Genomic DNA, 24,144 nt, shown 5'->3' on the forward strand with positions numbered 1-24,144 from the left:
CACTGCCAGAGCCCAAACCAAGCAGCAACTAACATGGAATCCTGGGCATGTTTTTAAATGTCCTCATCTGTAAGATCTGTGATGGAGCCCTGGGGTGGCACTGTGGGCTGATGCACTGGACTACTAAGTCAATTTGAATCTCAAGGTTCAAGCTCACCAGCTGCTCCTCAGAAACCCTATACAGGGTTGCTAGGGGTCAGAACCAGCTCTATGGCATCTACCTATGACAACTAGATACATGCTAATGGTACGTTATAGGGTTGTTGTGAGGATGAAATGAGAACGGAGTTATAAAGCACTTAGCCTAGTGCTAGGCACTTATGAAGCACTCAGTAGATGCCATTAACATTTAATTAGCAAACACTTCGTCACTGTCATTGGCCAATCCTCTTTGGAACTCTCTTCTAAGAAACTGCTTTCATTGTTACTTTATGAGACATAAAAATCTCATTTAAATAAAAAACACTGCCATCAAGTGGATTTCAACTCATAGTGACCCTGTAGGGACAGAACTATAGTTCCAAAGCTATAAAGCTTTATAAAAGCAGACCATCTTCATCTGTCTTCTGCAGAGCAGCTGGTGGGTTCAAACCAACTGTCCAATACTTAACCCACATGCCAAAAATCGAATTAAGGTCACATCATTTTGACCTACAAGTGTTACTCAGCCCAGTTACCACATTATTGAAAAAAGAAGAAAACAAAATTCTCTTTCAGCAGTTTCCACAAGTCCAATAACACTCAAGGGACAGATCTTGAATGGGCACCAGCTCTTGGTGCAAACTTACAGAGGTGTTCCAACTCACAGCTGGCGCAAACAGCCGCCACAGCTGGTCAAGCGAGACAGTAACCACCTGTGTGAATGCTGACGCGTTTCTCAGTCAGTCACGTGCCCTTCCTGTCTGAGGGAAATCCACTAATGCAGGGGAGGTGCTCCCAGCTGCTCTGACTTCCTGGGGCCCTGCAGCCAGGACGCTTCCTCCCAGCTGTCAGAACACCCTGAATTACTAGCTGCTTCACTCCAGCACTTTCCCATCCTCTGCCAAGGCTCACACCTTCAACTGTTGGCTTATACTCTTAACAACGCAGTGTTGAGAGCTAGGAGGCTAGAAGGCCTTCCTGGGGAGACAGCAAAACTCCTTAGGGCAGTCATCAATCACCCTGAAAGCTGAAAAAGGACAGCTCTCGTGGGCAGGCTCTGGAGGACTCAAAGAGAAACACTGATGGTTTCAATTCGGAAATGGGTCTAGACCAGTGTGCACTCCTCCCTTGGAACTTGTTCAGAAATCATAGGCAAGTGCAAAAGGAACCCAGAGGGTCATAGCAGTGTACTGGAGGGGCAGCACAGAAGGGGGCGGGAGGGGAGGCATAGGAACGCTTCACTTAGTATTTCAACCAAAAAGAGAAACAAGTCTGGGGTCCAGGAAAGGAAAAGGTGGCCTACTAAACTCTTCCCAGCTCCCTTGCCTGGCCCCGCTGCTCTCTTAGTCCCAGACTATGGCATTACAAAGTGAGTACAGGCAGACTGTGGAAAATACTGTATTTATGTACACAGGAAGGACAGCTGCAAACCCCGCACAGAGGAAATACCACCCCAATGAAAAACCTTAGCAGCAAATTCCTGCCTCCCTCGGCACTATCAGCACAGGCTGAGCTGGAAGGTTGGCCTCCTTGTCTCTGGGCACACCCATCAGACTTTCCCCACTGGGGAATTCCAAGTGGGGGCAGGAGAAAGGGACTGCAGCCAGAACTGGGGTCCAGTGGACACAGAGGTACCTGGGAGCAGGCAGTGACTCTCCTAAGGGTTAAAGTGGGAATGATGCTGGGATTCCTTTCTGGGTCCTCTGGGCTGGCTTACTGAGGGCTGGCAGCAGGGTGGGGACTGAATAGAGGGAGCTGACGGTCATGGGTTCATGGGCGCACGTGCATGTGTGTGGTGGGACACAGGTTGTACATTTCTCTTGTGCCTGATGCCGTCCTCTCTCTGACAGCAGTCGCTACATGGACATCTCTTTCTGTGGCTGTGAATGCAGAAAGTGAGTGTTTCTCCAAACAATAGCTGTGATTCAGCAACATGGTGAAGGCAACAGTTGTCCCAGGGAGGTAAGACATGACTAGGGGAGTGATTTGCTCCAATCAAATTTCCTTGATTTTTTTTTTTTTTTCCTTTTTAAAAACAAACAATAGGCTGGTGACAAGTATAGTGGCTCAAAAGTGACATGGTTCCAATTCTGATATTACCCTCAAAGAGTTTCCCTTCTTGGCCTCCCAGATACAAAGCATCAGCAGCCGTAGGCCATTCTTGCAGCTGTGAATCTGATTGCTACCTGCCTTCTTCCCGGGGCCTCGCTACCTCTCCCATACCAACAGAGACTTCACATTTCCAGGGTTCCTCCTCTCAGACCTGGGCAGGACGGACCTCATCTGGAAGGTCTGAGCAACCCAAGGTGTTGGGGGCTAAGTGCCCAGCACAATGTCCAACCAAAGGGTCTGATCCTATACATTGGATTTAGGGGCTGAGTTGAGAGGGATCTCCTTGAGCTCCGTCCGCATACACAGGTACTCCCCGATGACAGCCATGAGTGCAATGCACACGGCTTGGACCAGCCACCAGGTCAGCGCCGAGGGGAACCGGGAGCTGTAGAACCAGCAGCCCAGGAGGTGAAAGAAATGAACAGTGACAGTGAAATCCAGGCACTGCTTCCCTCGCCGAATGAAGTACAGCAAGCCCAGGGCACTGTGGGGAGAGGACAGCAGCGACATGTCACTGGGTTCTCCTGGCTCTAGATTAGCTTAGTGGGGGAGTGGGGACAATTAGAAGGCCAGCATAGTGATCAGAAGCGAGCGAGACAAGTGTGAAGTGAGGGCTTCGGTACTAAATGCCAAGACGAACTGGCGGATATATCAAGAGTGGATCAGGCTGGGTAGAAGTAAAAAGTACAATGGTAATTGTCACTCATGGGGTCCTAGGGACTTTGTGGTACTCTGACGCATTCATATTCCATCTCGAGTGAGGGACAGCAGTTAACTGCTCCTAGGCAAATGTTATCATGCTAGAAGGTTAGTCAACGGATCTTCCCATTTGTCAAAAAAAGTCATATCTAGATTTTTATAGGAAATATTTTGATTTTCAATTAACTGAATAATCTATATGCCATATGCAAGCTCATATGGGTAAGCCAAACAGAATGTGTCTAGGAGCCAAATTTAGGGCAAAATCAGCATGCCAGTTTTTAACCCCTAATGTACAGTCAAGAATAGTAGTAATGTGTAAGGTATTGTTCTAAATACTTCCTGTGAATTAACTCCCAGAGCCTGAGCCCTTCATCGCTGTGCTAAACTGCCTCTCAAGAAACACGACAGTAGTCATCAGTGACCTGAGAGGTGACCATCAACACCCTCAGTGTATAGATGAGTCTGGGGGCCAGAGGAGGGAAGTAACTAGGCCAATGACACACATTTCAAGATTAAAACCCAGTTCTAATTCCCAGCCCAATCCTTTCCTCACCTCCCTCCATGTTAGGAAAGTGATCGGAGATGGAAGCTGGCCCACTCGCAGCAAACACACAGTAAGAAACATTAAGACTTGTCCATTATCTTAAGCTCTAAAGTCCAAACAGCAAAGCAGGGAGCCCCAGTGGTGGAGCCAGCTGTAGAACTGGCCTCTGACACCCATGACAACCCTCCACCACTCCCCAGGAACAGAGGTCTAGCCCGTCTCATTTCCAAATTTAGGAACTGAGTCCTAGTGCTAAGATCCCACAAGTCAAATAAGCAAAACTGGTGATACTCACCAGGTAAGGGCGTTAAGGATGAAGGACATCATGGAGAGCCGGCCTGGAGGGGTTGAGAAGCCCAGGATCTGCGGGTGAATCACAAATGGAAACATGCTAGAGAAGGGGCTTCCCAGAATTCCCAGCTGCAGGCTCTCAACAGGCCTCCTGAGGAAGGAGCATTCTTCCCAGGGCACAGAACACAATGCCCCTTCATCTGTATGGCAACTTATTGCTACCTTTCCCAGGCATCCTTATGCTATCTCATTTGACCCTTGCAGCAGGAGGGGAGGCATCATCATCATTTTATAGAGGAAGAAATAAATGTGAAGCAACTTGTCCAAAGTAACACAGTAAACAGGCAGCAAGAGTAAGGTCTAGAACAGGATTTAGCAAACTATGGCCTTGTGGACATTTTTGAAAAGAAAAGTTTTATTGAAACCATATCTATTCATTTATCATCTATGGCTGCTTGGGGCAACAATAGGACAGCTCATTAGTTATAACCTAACATTTTAATTACCTCACTCCTTAAGGAAAGGTTTGCTGGCCCCTGTTCTAGGATTCAGACTGCAAGCCTCTTAATAAAGCTAGGGATTCCCACATGGCCTAGCCAGGATGACATTCCTGGCATTACCTGGCACCTGGTAAATATGCCCTTGACACAATCCTACTGAATGCCAAATGTTGTTATGTGCCGTGGAGTCGGTTCCGACTCATAGCGACCCTGTACTGGGTTTCCGAGGCTACAAATCTTTACAGGAGCAAAAAACCTCATCTTTCTCCCGCAGAACAGCTGGTAGTTTCGAACTGCTGACCTTGCGGTTCGCAGGCCAATTCATAACCACTACACTACCAGAGCTCCTTGAATGCCAAATATCTGCACTGTTATTTGCAGATGACAAAGGCCTTTGACATTTATTAACTCATCCTCAGAACCACTTCTCAAAGTCAATATTATTATGCCTTTTCTGGATAATAACTCACCCATCACCAACTTCTTAGACATCTACACCTCTCTTTGAAGTACCTTCCTATGTCTAGGTTCGGAGCCTTATAACATTTTGCTGAGTGTGACATGATAGGATTATTCTGCCCAGTTTCCAGAAGGTCGCACAAGGTAGTCTGTACCACAACTACTATGTTCGGGCTTAGACTGAACCCTATGCCTTTCTGAATCCAAACTGCAGGACCTTTGTGCAGCCAACAACCTCTCAGGCTTCGGGTCTCATTATTTTGCATAAAAGGAAAACTGGGGTTCAGAGAGGCAATAGACACCACTTGACACCACCCCCACCCCCAGTCACACAGACAGCAATTAAAACATTAAAGTAAGGACTCCAAAGTCCAGGCTGTTTCTAATGTATATTCTTATCCACCCCTGACCCTGGTGGCGCAGTGGTGGAAGCACTCATTAAAAAACGGGTTCAACCCCAGCTGCGCCACAGGAAGCATATGGGGCAGTTCTACACTGTCCTATAGGATCACTATGAGTGGAAATTGACTTGAGGGGTAATGGGTCCTCAATTTCTCAATTTGCCCCCGCCCCCGTATACTGGACTTAGAGAAGTGAAGTCACTTTCTCAGCCAAGGTCTCAGAAAACGTTATCAGGGTCGTCTGGGATGCCAACTGCTTTATTGTCACTTGCAGGTCCTCTCTTTTGTTTTAACCTACCTCTCTCTATCAGTCATCCCATTTTATGGATGAGGCAACTGAGGTTAATCAGAAAGGTGACATCATTTTCCCAGGGCCACAAAGTAAGCAGGTGGCTCAGAGGAGCCTAGAGCTCACTTGGTGAGGCCGGAGATCCAGCTCGTGCCAGCCAGGAAACCTACCTCGGAGTCGAACATCTGGTCCAACGAAGGACTGCTGCGCACCAGCGCGTCCACCAGCGCCAGCCACAGGCCCAGCGAGCCATAATAGACGGTCTGCATGAGGACGATCTGAGACAGGATCAGCACCGGATCCCACACGTAGCTGCGGAACTGGCCTGCCATGCTGGCCCGCGGAGCCAGGCCACTGCCCCGGCCTCCGTTAGACCCGCCGCGCCATGGGCGCCGGGCCGCCCCGGCACCTGTGGGGACAAGCGCCGGGCCTCAGCCAGCCCATCGTCACCCTGGCAACGCCGCCACTCCCGGGAGGAGGGACTGAGATTGAAGGGACGAGCCCATTCCGGGAGGGGGGGAGGGCGGAGTGGACAGACCCATTCCCAAAGCGAGGGGAAAGTCTCCCGCTCGGGCTGCTCGGACCCCGCCCGTACTCAAGCTCCTCCAGAGTTCACTTACGCGCGACAGACTCGAGGATCGACGCGTCCAAAGGCGACCCGGTCTCACCCGTAGAGCTCCGAAACCGCACTGACAGACAGGACCATGGAGAAGAGGCCCTAACGGCCTAGAGAGGCAAAGCTCCAACTACGGCGCAGCTGTAGCATCTGCGTTGGAAGAAAGTATTTCCGGGGACGACGGCGAAGGGGCGGGGCTGACGTTGCGCAGACGTAGTGGATCAAACGAGGGTAAGGGGAGCCGAGAAGCGAAATATGCACCTACGCTGAAAGAAGAGTGAGGGCGAACGGAAATGAAGCTAGAAAGTAGTAGAGCTTGCGTGCCCTCTAGAGGGGAAGTTTAAATAAAAGGAGAGCGGCTAGGGAGAGAGTTTAGGGTACTATGTTTGTAATTTAACGAGGTGACTGTTTTTTGTTTTGTTTTTTAATGCTTTTTTCTTTCATGTGTAAATTTAAGGAAAAGCATTATTTTTAAATAAACTCTCCAGTTCTAGGTTGAAATTGAACAAAATCCAAAAATTGAAGAAGGTGTGGTAGGAAAATACTTTTGGGAAGCGTTTGTTACCTTTTTCTTTCTAAAGTTTTTATTGTGAATTGAGTGAAATTTTACAGGGCACATCATCAGTTTTGCATTCAACAAATCATATACTTTGTTTCATTACAATGATTATAATCCCCTCCATGTACCTCAGTTGACAGTATTTCTCCATTTTAGCACTTTTTAAAAAACACTCAGGCATATATAATAATTTACACCACCCAAGGGCACATTCTGCAAATCTGCCTCCTGGCGGCCAGCTCGCAGTGCCTCTCTTGCCCGGCGACCGTTTTCATCCTAGATTCTCAACGTTTTTTCTAGTTAGATTCTGAGATAACTTGAACAAGCCCTTTCAAATATACATGATTTCACTACTGTTCCCCTTTTACAGGTGATTAAATTAAGGACTAGAGAAAGAAAGCTGCATAGTTAAAGACATAGGGTTCGTGGTAATGTAAGAATTCGAATTCAGATGTTTCCAGCACCAGCGCTGTGCTCCTGTCCCACAAGGTTTACTGGACGCCATCAAGGTTGGGCCATATGCTAATGGGACAGTCCCTGCCTTCAGACACTGTTCACAATCCAGATTTATTAGAAGGCAGAGGGGTAGGTGTTTTATAAAGTGAGTATTCAATGGAAAATGCACAGGTCTTGAAGTCACATCTAGGTGTGACTCAGTCTATGCCCAGGACTGTTTTATCTCAGCCTTCTCCTCTGAGTCCTATTGTGTGCACAGTCAGTAAATATTTGCAGAATGAGTCAAGAACAGAGAAAGGAAAACAACAAATTGATGAGTCAGTTTCATTTCTGAACCAATAGACCCAAACTGCTCAACTTCATTGACACATTCACTGATGCTCTGAATTGAAGAAGAGGGAACTGCTTTCAAGAAAACAGCCTGATTTTAGAACCAGCTCACCACTTACTAGCTACGTGACTGAGCAAACCACATCTTTAAACTTCAACGTCCCTGTTTATGAAATGAGCTGGACAAGTGTAATGTTTTCCAACATTTAGTCCATCTCCACTAATTGTGGTTGTTGCTAGTGCCATAGACTGGTCTCTTTGGATAAATTGTACGAATTATGAGAGACGAATCTTGTCATCCTGGCTTCTAAGGGGTATTCTACTTGTACTTCTGCCAACACAGATTTATTTGTTCTTCTGGCAGTCCCTGGTACTTTTAATATCTTCTCCAGCACCATAACTCAAATGTGTCAATTCTTCCACGATCCAAATTTCACATACATAAAAGGCGATTGAAAGTACCATGGCTTGGGTTAGATGTACCTTAGTCCTCAAACTGATATGCGTGCTCTTCACCTCTTTAAAAGAGGTCTGTGCAGCTGATTTCCCTAATGCAGTATGTCCTGTGATTTTTTGATTGCTGCTTTTATGAGTGTTGCTTGTGAATTCAAGCAAAATGAAATCTTTGACAACTTCCATCTTTTCTCCATTTATCGTGATATTATATATTGATACAGTTGTGAGGATCTTTTCTTTACATTGAGGTGCAATTCCATACCGAAAGCTGTGGTCTTTGATCTTCATCAGTTAGTGTTTTAAATCTTCTTCGATTCCAGTAGGCAAGGTTGTATCATCTGCATTTTGCAGATTGTTAATTCTTCCTCTAATCCTGATGCCATCTTATTAGTATTATTCAGCTTCTTGGATTATTTGCTCAGCATACAGATTGAATAAGTATGGTGAAAGAATACAACTCTGGCATACACCTTTTCTGATTTTAAACCATTCAGTATCCCCTTGTTCTGTCCTAACAACTGCCTTTTGGTCTATGTACAGGTTCCTCATGAGCACAATGAAGGAATGCCTATTTTTTAAAATGTTATTCATAGCTTGTCATGATCCACACAGTCAAAAACTTTGCATAGTCAATAAAGCACAAGTAAACATCTTTCTGAAATTCTCGGCTTTCAGTCAACATGCATTTGACATCAGCAATGAGATCCTTAGTTTCACAGCCTCTTCTGAATCCGGCAGAATGTACTGTTGCAATCATTTTTTATTATCTTCAGCAAAATTTTACTCATGTGATATTAATAGTATTGTTCGATGACTGCCACATTCCATTGGGTCACCTCTGTTTGGAATAGGCACAAATATGGATCTCTTCCAATCAGTTGGCCAGGTACCTGTCTTCCAAATTTCTTGGCCTTGATGAATAAGTGCTTCCAGTGCTGCGTCAGTTTGTAGAAAGATTTCAATTTGTATTCTGTCAATTCCTGGAGCCTTGTTTTCTGCCAGTGCCTTTAGTGCAGTATGAACTTCTTCAGTAACATTGGTTCTTATCATATGCTACCAGTTGAAATGATTGAACACCTACCATCCAACTTCGAGCATCCTGTGTGGCTTTAAATCTTTGCAAGAGTAGAAAGCATCTTCAGAGGAGCAGTTGGTAGGTTCGAACCACCGATCTTGTCGTTTGCAGTCCGGTGCTTATCGTGTGGTGTCACCATGCTCCCTCTCCACTAATTATTCTACCATTAAAACAAAAACAAAACAAAAAACGTATCAGACTCATATAATGCCAATCAAAACTCCCGAACAGCATGTGGTAACTGTGTTATCATGTTGAGTTGATACAACTTCAGACAAAAGTAAAAAAAAATGTGAAATTTTATAAAGGGCATATGATTTCCCTTATCATTTGGAAATAACTATAAACAGTTCGTTCCAGCTCCAGTTTGAGAGTATTTAAGGCCCAAAGATTTCTGAGGTACTTTCCAGTCCTACTGTTTTTTTTAGCTGCTTCATTTCAGTTCAACAAACTGAATATATTCAAAACCCTCTGGTTCACTGATTACTCATAGTTTTCGAAAAAACATCTACTGTTTATTAAGTGCCTTCATGATCTTGTGCAGTCCTCACAATCCCAGAAGGTAGATATTAACCCGGTTGATAGAGATGCAAACTTATTGTACTGGACTGTTGTTGCTAAGTGCCCCTTCAAGTTAACTCCGACTCAGAGCAACCTTATGTACAACAGAATGAAACATTGCCCAGGGATTCTTGTGAAGTCCATTGTGGTTGCCACTGTGTCAATCTGTCTGGTTTAGGGTCTACCTCTTTTTCACTGACCCTCTACTTTACCGAGCATGATGTCTTTCTCCAGAACTTGTCCCTCCAGATAATATGCCCAAAATATGTGAGATGAAGTCTTGCCACCCTTGCTTCCAAGGAGTCTCTGGCTGTACTTCTTTCAGGACAGATTGGTTAGCTCTTCCGGCAGTCCATAGTGTATTCAATATTCTTTATCAACACCATAATTCAATGAACGCATCAATTAATCTCCAGTCTTCCTTATCCGATGTCAGCTTTCTCATGCGTGTGAAAAAATTGAAAAAACACTTTCAAGAGGTCTTGTGCAGCAGGCTTTCCGAATGCAATACATCGTTTGATATCCTGACTGCTGGTTTCATGACTATTGATTGTAGAAGCAAGTAAAATGAGATCTTTGACAACTTCATTCTTTGCCCCGTTTATCATGATGTTGTTTATTGGTCCAGTTGTGAGGATTTTTGTTTTTGTTACATTGAGTTATAATCCATACTGAAAGCTGTGCTCTTTGATCTTCAGCAATAAGTATTTCAAGTCCTCTTTGCTTCTAGCAAGCAAGGTTGGATCATCTGCAATCAAAGGTTGTTAATAGTCTTCCTCCAATCCTGATGCTGAGTTCAAGTTCTTCATATTGTGCAACTTCTCCGATTATTTTCTCAGCATACGCAGTAAGTATGATGAAAGGATATAACCTTGACACACACTTTTCCTGATTTGAAACCATGCAGTGTTCGCTTGTTCTGTTCTAACAACTGCCTCTTGGTCTATGAACAGATTCCTCATGAGCACAATTAAATGTTTTGTAATTCCCATTGTTTGCAGTGTTACCCATTGTTATGATCCACACAGCTCAGTGCCTTTACATAGACAATACGGCACAAGTAAACATCTTTCTGGCATTCTCTGCTTTCAGCCCAAATCCATTTTACATCCGTTTTGATATCCTTCTTTCTACATCCTCTTCTGAAACCTGCTTGACTTTCTGCCAGCTTGCTGTAGGTGTACTGCTGCATCCACTAGACTTGTTAAGTGCCATCAAGTCAGTTCGACCCCATAGCCACCCTGTATAGGGTTTCCGAGGAGCAACTGGTGAGCTTGAACTGTCGAACTTGTGGTTCAAACCAAAGTTTTCAGTCCAGCACATTAACCCACAGCGCCACACCAGGACTCCAATCACTGGACTACTAACCTTAAAATAACCTTAAAATGAGCCTTGGTGGCATAGTGGGTTAAGCATTGGGCTGCTAACTGCAAGATTGGCAGTTCAAACCCACAAACCAATTTGAGAGAGAAAGATGCCGTCTGCTCCCATAAAGATTTATAGGCTTGGAAACCCTATTTGTTAAGTGCTGTCAAGTTGGTTCTGACTCCCAGCGATGCTGGGTAGGGTTTCTGAGGAGCGACTGGTGAGTTTGAACCACCGACCTTGCGGTTCAAACTGGTCTGGCGGTCTAGTGCTTATCCTACAGCGCCACACCAGGAGTACTTCTATTTTGACCTGTAGGGTGTTTGTGAGTTGGAAAGCTACTTGACTGCAGTGTGTTTACTAACCTAACAGTTGGAATTCACTTAGGGACACCTGTGAGGAAAGATTTGGCAATCTGCTTACATAAAGATTACAACCAAGAAAACTCTACGGAATAGTCACCCTGAGTCAGAAGCCATGTTTTTTTTTGTTTGGTTTTTAATAGGTGAGGCAAGGGAGGCTCAGAGAGGGGACTCAGAAGGGGCGTAACTCAGTATGCTCAAAGGAAGATGAGCTGAGATTCACACACAGGAATCAATTCAAACACCACAATGCCATTGCAGGAGAAAAGGAGAGGTGGTGGGGTAGTGGGAAGTTGGAAAAGAGCAATGAATCCCTCTGCTAGAGTAGACCCTGGTGAAGGACAACAGGATGAAAGATCAGGATGAGGTGGGCCGAGAGGCTCAGAAAAAAGGCTCTAGAAGTCGATTTAAAGCCCGGAACTGCCAGGTGCTGGAATGTGAGGCTCTTCCTGGAGTCCGCCCCCTCATGTCCAGGCAGGGCCCCCTCCACTCCTACACACTAGGGCAGGCCCTCCCTGCCGTTCTCCTGAGACGGAAAATGCAGGTAGCCTGGCTCCTGTGGCTCAGTCTTGAAGCGAACTGAATAGTTGGTGTCTAAAGTCATCCTTAGGGTTCACAGTTTGCCTCTGGGAAAACCCCACAGCCCTGCCGGCCAGCTTCCTGATGTTTTCTTTTCCCTTTAGGGTTTCAGTTCTTGAATTCCCAACTAGCTGAGCCCAGGAAATGGACACCAACCTATGTCTTAACTTGGGTTCAGTAAGGAAACTAAGAGTTAGGGGAAAACCATGACCTCTCAGCCAGCCTCCTTGGTCCACTTTGGAAATTTGACGTAGGCAGCCGGGAGAATGAGAAAGAGCTGTGGACTCTGACCACAGAGTCTGAGATTTGCTGTGTATTTTGGGCAAGTTGCTGGCCAGTTCTTGTTTGTTGTGAGTTCTCCAATTGATTCTAACTTACAGACCCTGTAAGACAAAGAACTGCCCCATAGGGCATCCTAGGCTGTAAATCTTCATTGGAGCAGTTGGCCAAGTTATTTCTTCCACAGAGGCTGCTGGGTGGATTTGAACTGTCAACCTTATTTAGCAGCCCAGTGCTTAACTATGGTGCCACAAGGGCTCTGGCTGAGTTAGATGCTGCCCAGGCATTTCTGGTTCATGTTGTTGTCAAGTTGGTTCTGTCCCCTAGCGACCCTGTATAGGGTTTCCGAGGAGCAGCTGGTGAGCTTGAACCACTGAGCTTGTGGTTCAAACTGACTTTGCAGTCCAGCACATTAGCCCACCGCGCCACACCAGGACTCCATAGTGACCTGATAACACAGCAAAATAAAACACTGCCTGATCCTGCGCCATCCTTACAATGACTGTGTTTTAGCCCATTATTGCTGCCACTGTGTCAATACACCTAGCTGGGTGTCTTCCTCTTTTTCATTGACCCTCTGCTTTACCAAGCATGATGTCCTTCTCCAGGGACTGGTCCTTCCTGAAATATGTCTGAAGATGAAGTGTTGCCATCCTACCTTCTAAGGAACAATCCAGCTGAACTACTTTCAAAACAGATTTGTTCATTCTTCTGGCAATCCATGGTACTTTCAATATTCTTCTCCAACACCATCATTCAAATGCATCAATTCCACTCTGTCTTCCTTATTCATTGTCATAATTTCACATGGATGTAAATCTTGTTGTTATTAGGTGCCATCCAATCGATTCCAACTAATAGCAAACCTACACACAACAGAAGCAAACACTGCCTGGTTCTGCACCATCTTCACGATTGTTATTTTTAAGCTCACTGTTGCAGCCACTTTGTCAATCCATCTTGTTGGGGTCTTCCTCTTTTTCACAGACCCTTCGCTTTTCTAAGCATGATGTCCTTCTCCAGGGACTGGTCCCTTCTGACACTATGTCTGAAGTATAAGAAATGAAGTCTCGCCAACCTGTCTTTTAAAGAGCATTGTATCTGTACTTCTCCCAAGACTGATTTATTTGTTCTTCTGGCAATCCATGGCACTTTTCAATATTCATCACCAAAACCATAATTCAAATGCACTGATTCTTTGTGTTCCTTATTTATTGTCTAACTTTGGCGTGCATATGATGTGACTGAAAATACCATGGCTTGGGTCAAGCACACTGTAGTCCTCAAACTGACATCTTTGCTCTTTTTTTTTAAACATTTTATTGTTAATTATGTGATAGTTTACATGGGAGAGCATTAGCTTTACATTCATCCTATTGTACATCATTTCATTGCCATGGTTATAATCCCCTCCATGCATCATCAACCAACCAAAGGGTATATACCCCACAAGCCTTCCTTCTGGTTGCCAGCACAAGCCCCTCTGCCTTTCTGGGTCTACAATTCCCAGCCGTTCCCTCTCTCCACATCATCATCTCTGCCTCCTTCTCTGGCATCACTGTTTCTCTGGGTAGGGTCCTGCATTCTGCTTTTCTACCTTGGTGGTCCCAGGGACATCCACTTCTGGACTGCAAAGTCAACTACTCTCCTCATTTTGCTACAAAACTGAACACTTTAAATATACCTTTTGCAGCAGATTTGCCTAAAGCAGTACGTTGTTTGATTTCTTGACTGCTGCTTCCATGAGCGTTGATTGTAGACCCTAACAAATTAATATCTTTAAAATCTTTTCTCCATTTATTATGATGTTATTTGTCGATCTATTATGAGAATTTTTGTGTTTTTCACATTGAGATGCAATCCATACTGAAAAGGCTGTAGTCTTTGATCTTCATCAGTAAGTATTTCAAGTCCTCTTCACTTTCAGCAAGCAAGGTTAAGTCATCTGCATATCATATCATATCCTCCAATCTTGATGCCATGTCCTTCATATAATCCAGCTTTTCAGATTATTTGCTCCATTTGGTGAAAGGATAGAACGCTGGCACACACCTCTCCTGAATGCACACCAGTCAGTATCTCCTTGTTCTGTTTCAATGACTACCTCTTAGCCTATGTATATGTTCCTCATGAGCAAAAGTCACTGTTCTGGAATACTCATTCTTTGCAATGTTACCCATAGTTTGTTACGATCCACACAGTTGAATGCCTTTGCAGAGTCAATAAAGCACAAGTAAACATCTTTCTGGTATTCTTTGCTTTCAGCCAAGATCCAGCTGACAGCAGTAATGATATCCCTAGTTCCACTTCTGAATTGGGCTTGAATTTCTGGTAGCTCCCTTTCGGTGTACTGCTACAATAATTTTTGAATTATCTTCAGCAAAATTTTACTGGCATGTGATATTAATGATATTGTTGGATGATTTCCGCATTCCGTTGGGTCACCTATCATTGGAATGGGCACTCTTCCAATTGGTTGGCCAGGTATCTGTCTTGCAAAATTTCTCGACATAAATGAGTGATCACCTCCAGTGCTGCATCAGTTTGTTGAAACCTTTCAATTTGTATTCTGTCAATTCCTGGAGCTTTGCCTTAAGTGCTGCTTGGACTTCTGCCTTCAGTGCCGTTAGTTCTTGATCATGGGGTCCCTCTTGTAATGATTGAACATTGACAAATTCTCCTTCATACAGTGACTCTGTATTCCTTCCATCTTATTTTGATGTTTCCAGCATCATTCAATATTTTGCCTATTTTTGTCTTTCAATGCCATCAAGTCTGTTCTGATTTGTAGCGACCCTGTCTATAATAGGGTTTCCGAGGAGCAGCTGGTGGGTTTGAACCACTGATCTTTCTGTTTAAACTGACCTTGCGGTCCAGTGTTTATCCTTCAGTGCCACACTAGGACTGCTATAGAATCCTTCAATACTGCAACCCAGGGCTTGAATTTTTTCTTCAGTTCTTTAAGCTTGAGAAATGCGGAGTGTGTCTTAGTATTTATTCCTAGTTATAAAATGAAAGAGGGGCATTGGACTCAGTCTTCCAAATGCAGTTGGTGGCCGGGCCATCTGAATCACCTGAGAAATACACTGCAAACTCAAATTTCCTTGTTACAAATGGAATACATTTGGTGAAAGGATAGAACCCCTGCACAAACCTTGTTACAACCTTTGTTCTGAATATTCAGAAACACATTGAAGCTCCCCAAGTGATTCACATTTGGTAACTACAAAAAGTGATCTGTAATTGACCTGAAACCAACTCGTTTGTCTAACAGAAAATATCTGTGTGACTTTGACATGCCCATGGCTCCCTATGGGCCCTGGGTTGTTTTTTCCATCCGTAATAAGAGGGGATTGGACTAGAATAGCTAGTCTCCAAGGGCCCTTTCTATACTGCCAAGTCTGTGGTTCCAAACTTATGAATGAAATTTTAAACTTTAGGTCAGAGACAGAGTGACGAACAGCCACTGGCCGGGACAAACTGTCCTCCTGGTGGATGGGAGAGCAGTGCCTCTGGTCACTTGGTTATTTGCGTCACTCTGACACTGGGCTCCTGTTGTGGGCATGTAAGCACAATCCCTGCTGGGTTCACTTTCTGATCCACCCCCTTGAGTCCTTGGGAAATGTGCAACCATGGGGCCATGAGCTTTGAGTGACCTTGGGCAGGTCTCTTCATCATCTTTCTTCACTATAAAATGCGAATCAGAATAGTATCTATGTCGTGAACTTCCCTATGACATTGAGAAATATTAAGTATTGCTGTTATGTCTTCTATTGGAGACATTACCATCTTGGGGATGGTAATATTGAATGTCTCCAATTTATGGTAAAGATGTAACTAGACAGCAGACAGAGCAAGCTGTCAGTAGGAGCTCAGCAGGTGCAGTATTGCCCTTTTCTAATCCCATGCCCACTACCAAGGTCTCCCAGCTCCCTTCCTTTCTCTCTTCGTCTGTCTTCCTCCAGCCTGCCTCACTGCCCTGCTCACGTGTTCCCTTTGCAGAGGGTGGGGTGGGGGGAAGTTTGATGAAAACACTCAAGGAGACACATGGCTCAGAGGCAGGTTATGCAACTCTGTGCTCACACGTTTTGGAAGCTCCCTGTGGGAGGCTAGCATTTGGCTGCCTGTCCTCTGCATTGGTGACCATTTTGGGCTCTGGCCAGTGAGCTCTTCTCTTAGAAAGGAAACTAGAGAGAGGGCCCATCAACTGCCTGTTTTCTTCTCGAGACTGAGACTCCTTTGTCACCCATGGCTCTAAGGGTTGTGTCTGTGTCTGTGTTTTGGGAAGAACACTTACTGAATATCTACTCTTTGCCAGACACTTACAATATCTCATTTAATTCTTAATTCATCTCTCCAGCAAGCCTATGAGTTGTTGCTTGCTGTGTGCCCTTGAGTCAGTTCTGACTCACAGGGATGCTGTAGAGCAGAGTTGAACTGCTCCATATGGTTTCCTTAACTACAATCTTGAAGGAAACATTGCTACATCTTTTCTCTCAAAGAACATCTGACAGGTTCGAACTGCCAAACTGTTGGTTATCAGCCAAGTACCTACCACCAAGGCTCCTTCCATGAATTGTGGTGGTGATGGCTGTGTGCCGTGGAGTCAGTTCTGACTCATAGTGACCCTGCATAGGGTTTCCGAGGCTGTAAATCTTTACGGGAGCAGAAAGCCTCATCTTTCTCCTGTGGAATAGCTGGGAGTTTCGAATTGCTGACCTTGAGGTTAGCAGCGCGACTCTGTAACCACGCTATTAATAGTATGTGGTGCTGTGGGTTAATGCGTTGGACTGCAAAATCGGTTTGAACTGCAAGGTAGGTGGTTCAAGCTCACCAGCCTCTCCTTGGAAACACTATACAGGGACACTATGAGTCAGAACCAAGTTGACAGCACTTAACAACAACAACAACAACACTTAACAGATGAGAAGCCTGAGGCTCAGTGAAGGGACATGATTTACTTAAAGTCACATTGCTTGTGAGTAGCAGAGCTGGAACTCCAAACCAGATGAGTCTAACTCCACGTATTACTTCTTCCCAATGCACAACAAAAAGTGCACTAGGCTTTACAGCTTACATACGAAGTTTCATCTGCACGACCTCATTTTCATGTGCCAAGAGCGCTGTGAAATGGTGGGAGTCATAGCAACATCATAACCTGCCTAACTTCCGGGAGGATAATGGTCAGGATCCCCATCAGGTGGAGGTCAGACCTAGCTCCATTCTCCAATCTTCCCATTGTTGTTGTTATGAAGTGCCGTCAAGTCAGTTCTGACCCATAGCAACCCTGTATAGGGTTTCCGAGGAGCGGCTGGTGAGCTTGAACCTCCAACCTTGCAGTTCAAACTGACTTTGCAGTCCAATGCATTAGCCCACAGCACCACACCGGGACTCCTTCCTTCCCATGGCATTGTTGGTTTCTCCTCTGGGTTCAGTAATCGAATTTGGGGTTCAGCAGCGCTGGCAACCATATCAGTTAGGTGAAGTCTCCAACCTGATGCCTGACCCACAGATTTGGGACTTGACAGCCTGCACAGCTACATGAGTCATCTCCTTGAGATAGGATAGGCACTGGAGTACTAACCCTAAGGTTGGGGGTTCACATCCACCAGCAGCTCCTCAGAAACCCTATACATGGTTGCTCTAAGTTGGAACCAACTCAAAAGCACTTAACAACAGTATGTGTCTGTACATATATGATTCATTGGTTTTGCATTTCTAGAGGACCCAGCCCAAGGCACAGTTCTTTTAGGAGGCTCATTTCCTCCTCTCTTCTTTTCTCACTTTCTTCCTTTTCATTCTACTGCTTCTGGCTGTCTCAAAAGCCTGTTTGGTTGGCTGGCTAGCTACACAACTGCTTATCAATACATCGTCCCAAAATGTCACAGGCACTTCATTTGCAAAGTAGGCTATAGTCACCTTATTTGCATAGTCTATTATAGCGTGTTGACCAGTCCCAGCAAGGTGTACACCAATCAAAGGTCGGGAACAGTCCAGATCCAAACAAAAAGTATCAAACCAAGTTGTTTACAGTTTATCTAGGAAATGTCAACCTGTCTGGACAAAAGTAACAAATTTCCTGGGGTGTAAAACTAGGGTAAACATAGACTCCTCAAGGTTTAGGGAGAAACATCTCTCAAGCTGTTTTTTTATAAAACCAAGGCAAAAGGCCACATAAATGAACTCGTTTTACCACAAGTCCCAACAGGTAGGTGTGGACATTTCTCCCAGTTTACAGATGAGGAAAGTGAAGCTCAGAGAAGGAAGTGACTCTCACAACTGAATGGCAGAGGGAGGAGTGGAGGTTGTAGCTGTCAATCTTTGCTCAAGAATTTCCAGCTTCACCTTACAACAAACCTGGGAGATGAGCAACGCAGATTCATTCATTCACTCATTCCACAAACAATTATTGCGTCCTTACTTTCTATGTAAGGAGCTCTGGTAGCGTAGTGGTTACGAATTGGGCTGCGAACCACAAGGTCAGCAGTTCGAAACTACCAGGTATTCTGCGGGAGAAAGATGAGGCTTTCGGTTCCCATAAAGATTTATAGCCTCGGAAACCCTGTACAGGGTCGCTATGAGTCGGAACCGACTCCACGGCACATAACCACCACCATTTTCTATGTAGCTGGAGAAAGAGGAGGCTTTCTGCTCCCATAAAAATTTACAGCCTCAGAAACCTTATACAGAGTTGCTATGAGTTGGAATCAACTCGATGGTAGTAGGTTTGGGTTTTAACTTACTATATAAGGATCCCTGTTGGTGCTGTAGGATAAGGACCGAACTGCTAACCGTAAGGTTGACATTTCAAACCCACCAGCTGCTCCACTGGAGAAAGATGAGGCTTTCTGCTCCTGTAAAGTTTATAACCTCGGACACAACACAGACTCGACTAGATGACAGTGGATTATTATTATTTTAGTAACTTACTATGTAGCAGTCACTGTGCTAGACTCTAGGTATACAGTGATGGGGGAAAACACAGCTGTGGATCTCTGGGAGCTTAGCGGGAACACACAATAGCCATGCAAAGAAGGAACAGTGCAAACTTAAATTGCAGGGAATTCTATGAAGGAAGCTATAGAAAAGAATTTGGCCAGGAACACAATTTGAGCTCAGAGGAAGGTCTATCTGAGGATGTAGCATTTAAAACAACTTTGAAGAAGAATGGAGTTAGCTAGAGGGTGGAGTGCAGGCAAAGGGAACAGAGCGTGTTTGTAACAGCCCTTGTGTCATCACACCGTCATTTCCATTTAGAAAACATAGATTGGAGACATGGGAATGAATGGCCCATAGATGCACGTAAATCAAATGGCAGAGTCGGGCTCCACCCTGGGTGAGTCACTTCACCACCCAATTGCCTTTCTGCTGTACCAATAATAACTTTAACTGTTTGTAGATAGTAGATTCTGATTCGTTATTCTAGTGGCATTTGGAAAATCGTTGCATGGTCTCCACTTAGATAGGATGTTGAACTGAAAGCTCAGCTGAGGGCCTGGTAAAGTGGGATGGTAGGCAGAAATTCAGAGTGTCTTGCTTACTGTATTTCCACCTCAGGAACTCCTGAGTAAGTAACATGTAAGTCACATGGTACTGTGTCTACCACATACTAAGTGCTCAGATGGTGGCCTCTATCAAGAAATCTAACAAAATTGAGTAGTGTGAAAAAAGCCTAGGACTAGAAACCAAGATTTCTGGATTTAGATGAAGCTCTGTTACCCTGGACAAGTCACTCTGTCTCTGAGCATTAGTTTCCTCAACTAAAAGATGGCTATCAAGGCACCAGTCCTGGCTGCTCTCTGGGACTATTTGGGGTATATAAATGCAACAACATAGATGAGATTTCTTTGGAGAACTGACTGTTGTTGTTGTTGTTAAGTGCCATCGAGTTGATTCCAACCCACAGCGACCCTGTATAGGGTTTTCAAGGAGCAGCTGGTGAGCTTGAACCACTGACCTTACGGTTCAAACAGACCCTTGCAGTCCAGCACCTTAACCCGCAGCGCCTCACCAGGACTCTGCAAATGGGTATAATAATTATTACCCATGTCTATCCCCCAGTTGCCAATGTGGGGGACTGGAAAGGGAAGTATGAGTTTATGTACTCTCAGAGACATACTTCTCATCCTCATTTCCAGAAACTTCTCTGCTTCTTTGGGGATAAGACACTTCAAAAGTGTTTTGTGGTGAGAGCCAGGTGATATCAGGGCTGTAAATTCAGTGGGTCTGCGTGATGAGGTAGACAGAATCAAAGAAACCTGAGTTTGTTGTCTGTATCCCTTCTAACTAAATATGCCCTCAGCTCAGCATATATCATAGAAACTACAAGATGTTCCTCTTCTCGGCCAACTAATGATTAAAGAAGTGCTTTGGTCTGAAGTCTCTCACTCCAGGAGAAATGAAGATCCTTGACCAAGCCAATCAGACTTCTTGTTAGTTGCCATTGAATCAATTTCAATTAATGGCGATCCCATGTGTGCAGGGTAGAACTGCTTTGTAAAATTTTCAAGACTGTGATCTTTTGGAAGCAGATCACCAGGACTACTGTCTTCCAAAAGTTCTTCTGGGTGAGTTCAACACCCTCACCCCAACCTTTCAATTAGTAGTTGAACATTTAGTATTTGCGCCACCCACGGACTTTCCAATCAGACTAGCTGCACCCCACCCCCACCCCACCTCCAAAAAAAAAAAAAAAAAAAATCAGACTAGAACATGTAGCCTGAAAGTCCGTAAAAGAAAGTGAAGCACACATCCAGGAAGAAGCAGAGATGCCTTCAATCAAAGACCATGTAGGCCTCAAGAAGCACTGGACTGCTAACTGCAAGGTAGGTGGTTCAAACCCACCAGCCACTCCTCAGAAACCCTATACAGGGTCGCTGTGGGTAGGAACCAACTTGATGGCACTTAGCAACAACAGGTCTTAAGAGCTGGTGTTAAATTTTCCAGTGCCTGGGATCATCTCAGTTCTTTTTAGACTTTACACTTCTGTGCTCTTTTACTATAAGGAGCTCTGGTGGCGTTATAGGTGCCATTCTGAAGGAGAAAGCTGAGATGTTCTGCTTCTATAAAGATTTACAGCTTCCAAAACCCTATAGAGGGTTGGTATGAGTAGAAATGGACTCACTGACCGTATATTTGAATTTGAGACCTAATTATTGACTTCCAAGGTCTTTTATTCTTGAAGATTCTTAAGTGAGGCGTGGCCCCTGGTAACTGCAAGAGCAGCTCTAGCACAAAGTAGGTGTAAGACGCATGTAAATTTGCCAGCCCGCAGCTTGACATGCGGTGGATCTCTAGCCACTGGTGAGTAGTCTCCTTTACCCTACTAATCAAGCAGCTGCTTGAGAACCAGGACAACATCTTATTCACCAAGATTTATCAAGAAGCCTTGTTATGGATTGAATTGTGTCTCCCCAAAATACATGATACAAATCCTAACACCCCTATTTGTGGATCTAATTCATTTGGGCATAGGGTTTTCGTCGTATGTTAATGAGCCCATATCAATGTAGGGTGTGTCTTGAGAGCCAATCACCTTTAAGATATAACAGGATTAGAGACTGAGGCAAGCAGAGACAGGGGAAGATAGATGACATGTCTGTCACATGAAGATCACCAAAGAATTACAGAACTGAGGCTGAAAAGGCAAGAACTTTTCCCCAGAGTTGAAAGAGAAAACCCTTGTCTTAGAGTCCATGCCCTGAATTCCTAAACTATTAGAAAATAAGCTTCTGTTGGCAAAAAACACCCATTTATGGCATTTCCAGAGTCCTGGTGTGGCGCTGGAGAATAAAGCACTGGATTGCAAGGTTGATTTGAACCACAAGGTTGGTGGTTCAAACCCACAGCAGTTCCTTGGAAACCCTATACAGGGTCTCTGTGAGTTGGAACTGACTTAACAACAGCATTTGTGTTCTTGTAGCACAAGATAACAATGACAGGCCTCTCACATGAAAGATACATCAAATGCTTGTTGGATAAATGACCAAATTGGTGTATTGCTAAATCTGAACCCTAAGGAAAACCATCCAATGGCATTCATCCATGTGTTTGTCAGCAAAGATCTACACAATATCTACTTAAGCTAGATGTCAGGTGAGGTACCAGGGAGGTATCTATGAAGAAAACTCCCAGTCCTCATGGAACTTTCGGTGGGAGAAGCTGATGATAAATAAGTAAGAGATAAATATATGATGTCAAGTAAAGAAAATGTTACAACACAAAATAAAGGAAAGCAAGGAGAGGGAGTAACTAACTGGTGAGGGCCGTGGCTGTTTTTAGACTCCTAAAATTCCTCAGGTAGATGCTGACTCTCCACATAGGCCTCCATGTGCCTATCCTACAATGGAGGGTTGTGGTCTCAGATCAATGTTCCCAGCCTCTGTGGTTATGCAAGCCAGTGGCTGAGCATTCCACACCTCTGGAAATTCCAGGCTGTTATTATCTGTAATAGGAGAGAGATTTGCATGGAGTAAGGAAAACCTTACTGGGGAGAGGGAGCCCCATAGCCCAAATCCTCAGCTGTAAATAGTGACGTGGTTACCTGTTGTGTGCTGTGCGGGGTGGGGAATGGGTCAAGTCTTAGAGGAGAGAGAGACTTCTGTGATTATAACAATGGATAATGTTTACGTGTGAAGTATTGTGCTCAGCACCATTTTCTCCACGCTTTTATAATGTAAGAACTGTAATAACCCCCAAAATGCAAATGAGGAAACTGAGGCACTCAGAGGAAAAGTGTCTTGCACAACCAGGATAACACCCACAATCTCTGACATCTCCCACTCAAGCAGAAGGGAGAGACATAGATCTTTAAGGGACTCTGGGGAGGAAGAGATGACAGAGGGCAAGAAGTTCGAGAAAGCTCCCAGGAGGAGGAGGCATTTAAGGACAGAATTTTGCAGTTGTACCTTAGACTTGGTGTCTCTGATTGCCTAAGTGTGCACCCAGCCTTGATTATCTCTGGCCTAGGAGATTAGGAAGGCGGGAAGGGGCAGGACCAACTTTGTAGGCTGGGTCTTGGTTCCTTTTGTTGTTGATTTTGTTTTGTGACTTAGGGTACTCCATGTGTTAGAGAGTCCAACTGCTACCTGGGTTTCCTTGGCTGCCATCTTTATGGAAGTAGATCACCAGGGTTTTCTCCCATGCCACTGCTGGCTGAATTCAAACTGTCAACCTTTTAGTTACCAGCTGGCTCCAAGTTGTTTGTGCCACATAGGAAACTCAGCTCCTTTCTGAGCTCCACAGAAGGGTTGCCTGTGGATTCCCTGAATCGCTTTCCCTTTGCCTGCAAGGAAGCTGTGGGGAGGTGTTTGCCCTTGACATCCCCAGACTCAATTCATCTGAGGGGTAGAAAATAAAGAAGCATGGGGAACCCATAGAAGTGAGTGTGTACCATATAGCCAGCACTTGGCCTTAGTTTATCCTCTGATATACCCTAGATGTTGTTGTTACGTGCCGTTGAGTCAGTTCCAAATCACAGCGTCCTTGTATAGGGTTTCCAAGGAGGAACCGGTGGATTTGAACCGATGACCTTGTGGTTAGCAGTCCAGTGCTTATCCTACAGCACCACAACAGGAAGTAGGTATGTTATCCCTTCTTTGTGGAGGAGGAAAGTGACTCAATGTTTCCTCCAATCAGCACGTACAAGAACCAGGATTTGAATAAAGACTTTCTGACTTTAAAACTTCTCTCTCTCTCTGTGTATGTATAAGGAGTTCTGGTGAAGTGGTATTTAAAGAGTTTCACTGCTAACCAAAACCTTAGCGGCTCAAACCCACTAGCTGCTCCAAGCGAGAAAGATGTGGCAGTCTGCCTCCGTAAAGATTACAGCTTTGGAAGCCGTTTGGGGCAGTTCGCCTCTGTCATTTCGGGTCACTATGAATTGGAATTGAGTCAGAATTGACTTGACTAATGAGTTTGATTTATGTGTGTGTGTTTGCGTGTGTATGTGTGTGTGTGTTAATTTCAGTCCCCTGCAGGGAACTGGGGACCTCAAAACTTTGACTACTGTATTTTGTTTTCTGGGAGCAAAAGTTGAACCTACAGACTCTTCAAGAACCTTGGTGGA

The 24,144-nt window shown here is 44.8% G+C and overlaps 1 protein-coding gene across 1 annotated transcript in view; it reads right to left on the reverse strand.

The window, feature by feature from the left end:
- Positions 1 to 2,496: 2,496 nt before the first annotated feature.
- SYS1 (SYS1 Golgi-localized integral membrane protein homolog (S. cerevisiae)) overlaps positions 2,497 to 24,144 on the reverse strand; it is a 29,803-nt gene continuing 8,155 nt past the window's right edge. Inside the window, exons 2-6 of the mRNA XM_006839340.1 lie at positions 6,321 to 6,382; positions 6,067 to 6,165; positions 5,610 to 5,793; positions 3,795 to 3,862; positions 2,497 to 2,737 (exon numbers count right to left, since the gene is read on the reverse strand). Of these exons, the coding sequence (XP_006839403.1) occupies positions 2,497 to 2,737; positions 3,795 to 3,862; positions 5,610 to 5,793; positions 6,067 to 6,165; positions 6,321 to 6,382 (654 nt within the window). The remainder of the gene's footprint in view (positions 2,738 to 3,794; positions 3,863 to 5,609; positions 5,794 to 6,066; positions 6,166 to 6,320; positions 6,383 to 24,144) is intronic.

This window comes from Chrysochloris asiatica, unplaced genomic scaffold (genome assembly GCF_000296735.1).
Source record: "Chrysochloris asiatica unplaced genomic scaffold, ChrAsi1.0 scaffold00023, whole genome shotgun sequence".
Classification (NCBI taxonomy): domain Eukaryota; kingdom Metazoa; phylum Chordata; class Mammalia; order Afrosoricida; family Chrysochloridae; genus Chrysochloris; species Chrysochloris asiatica.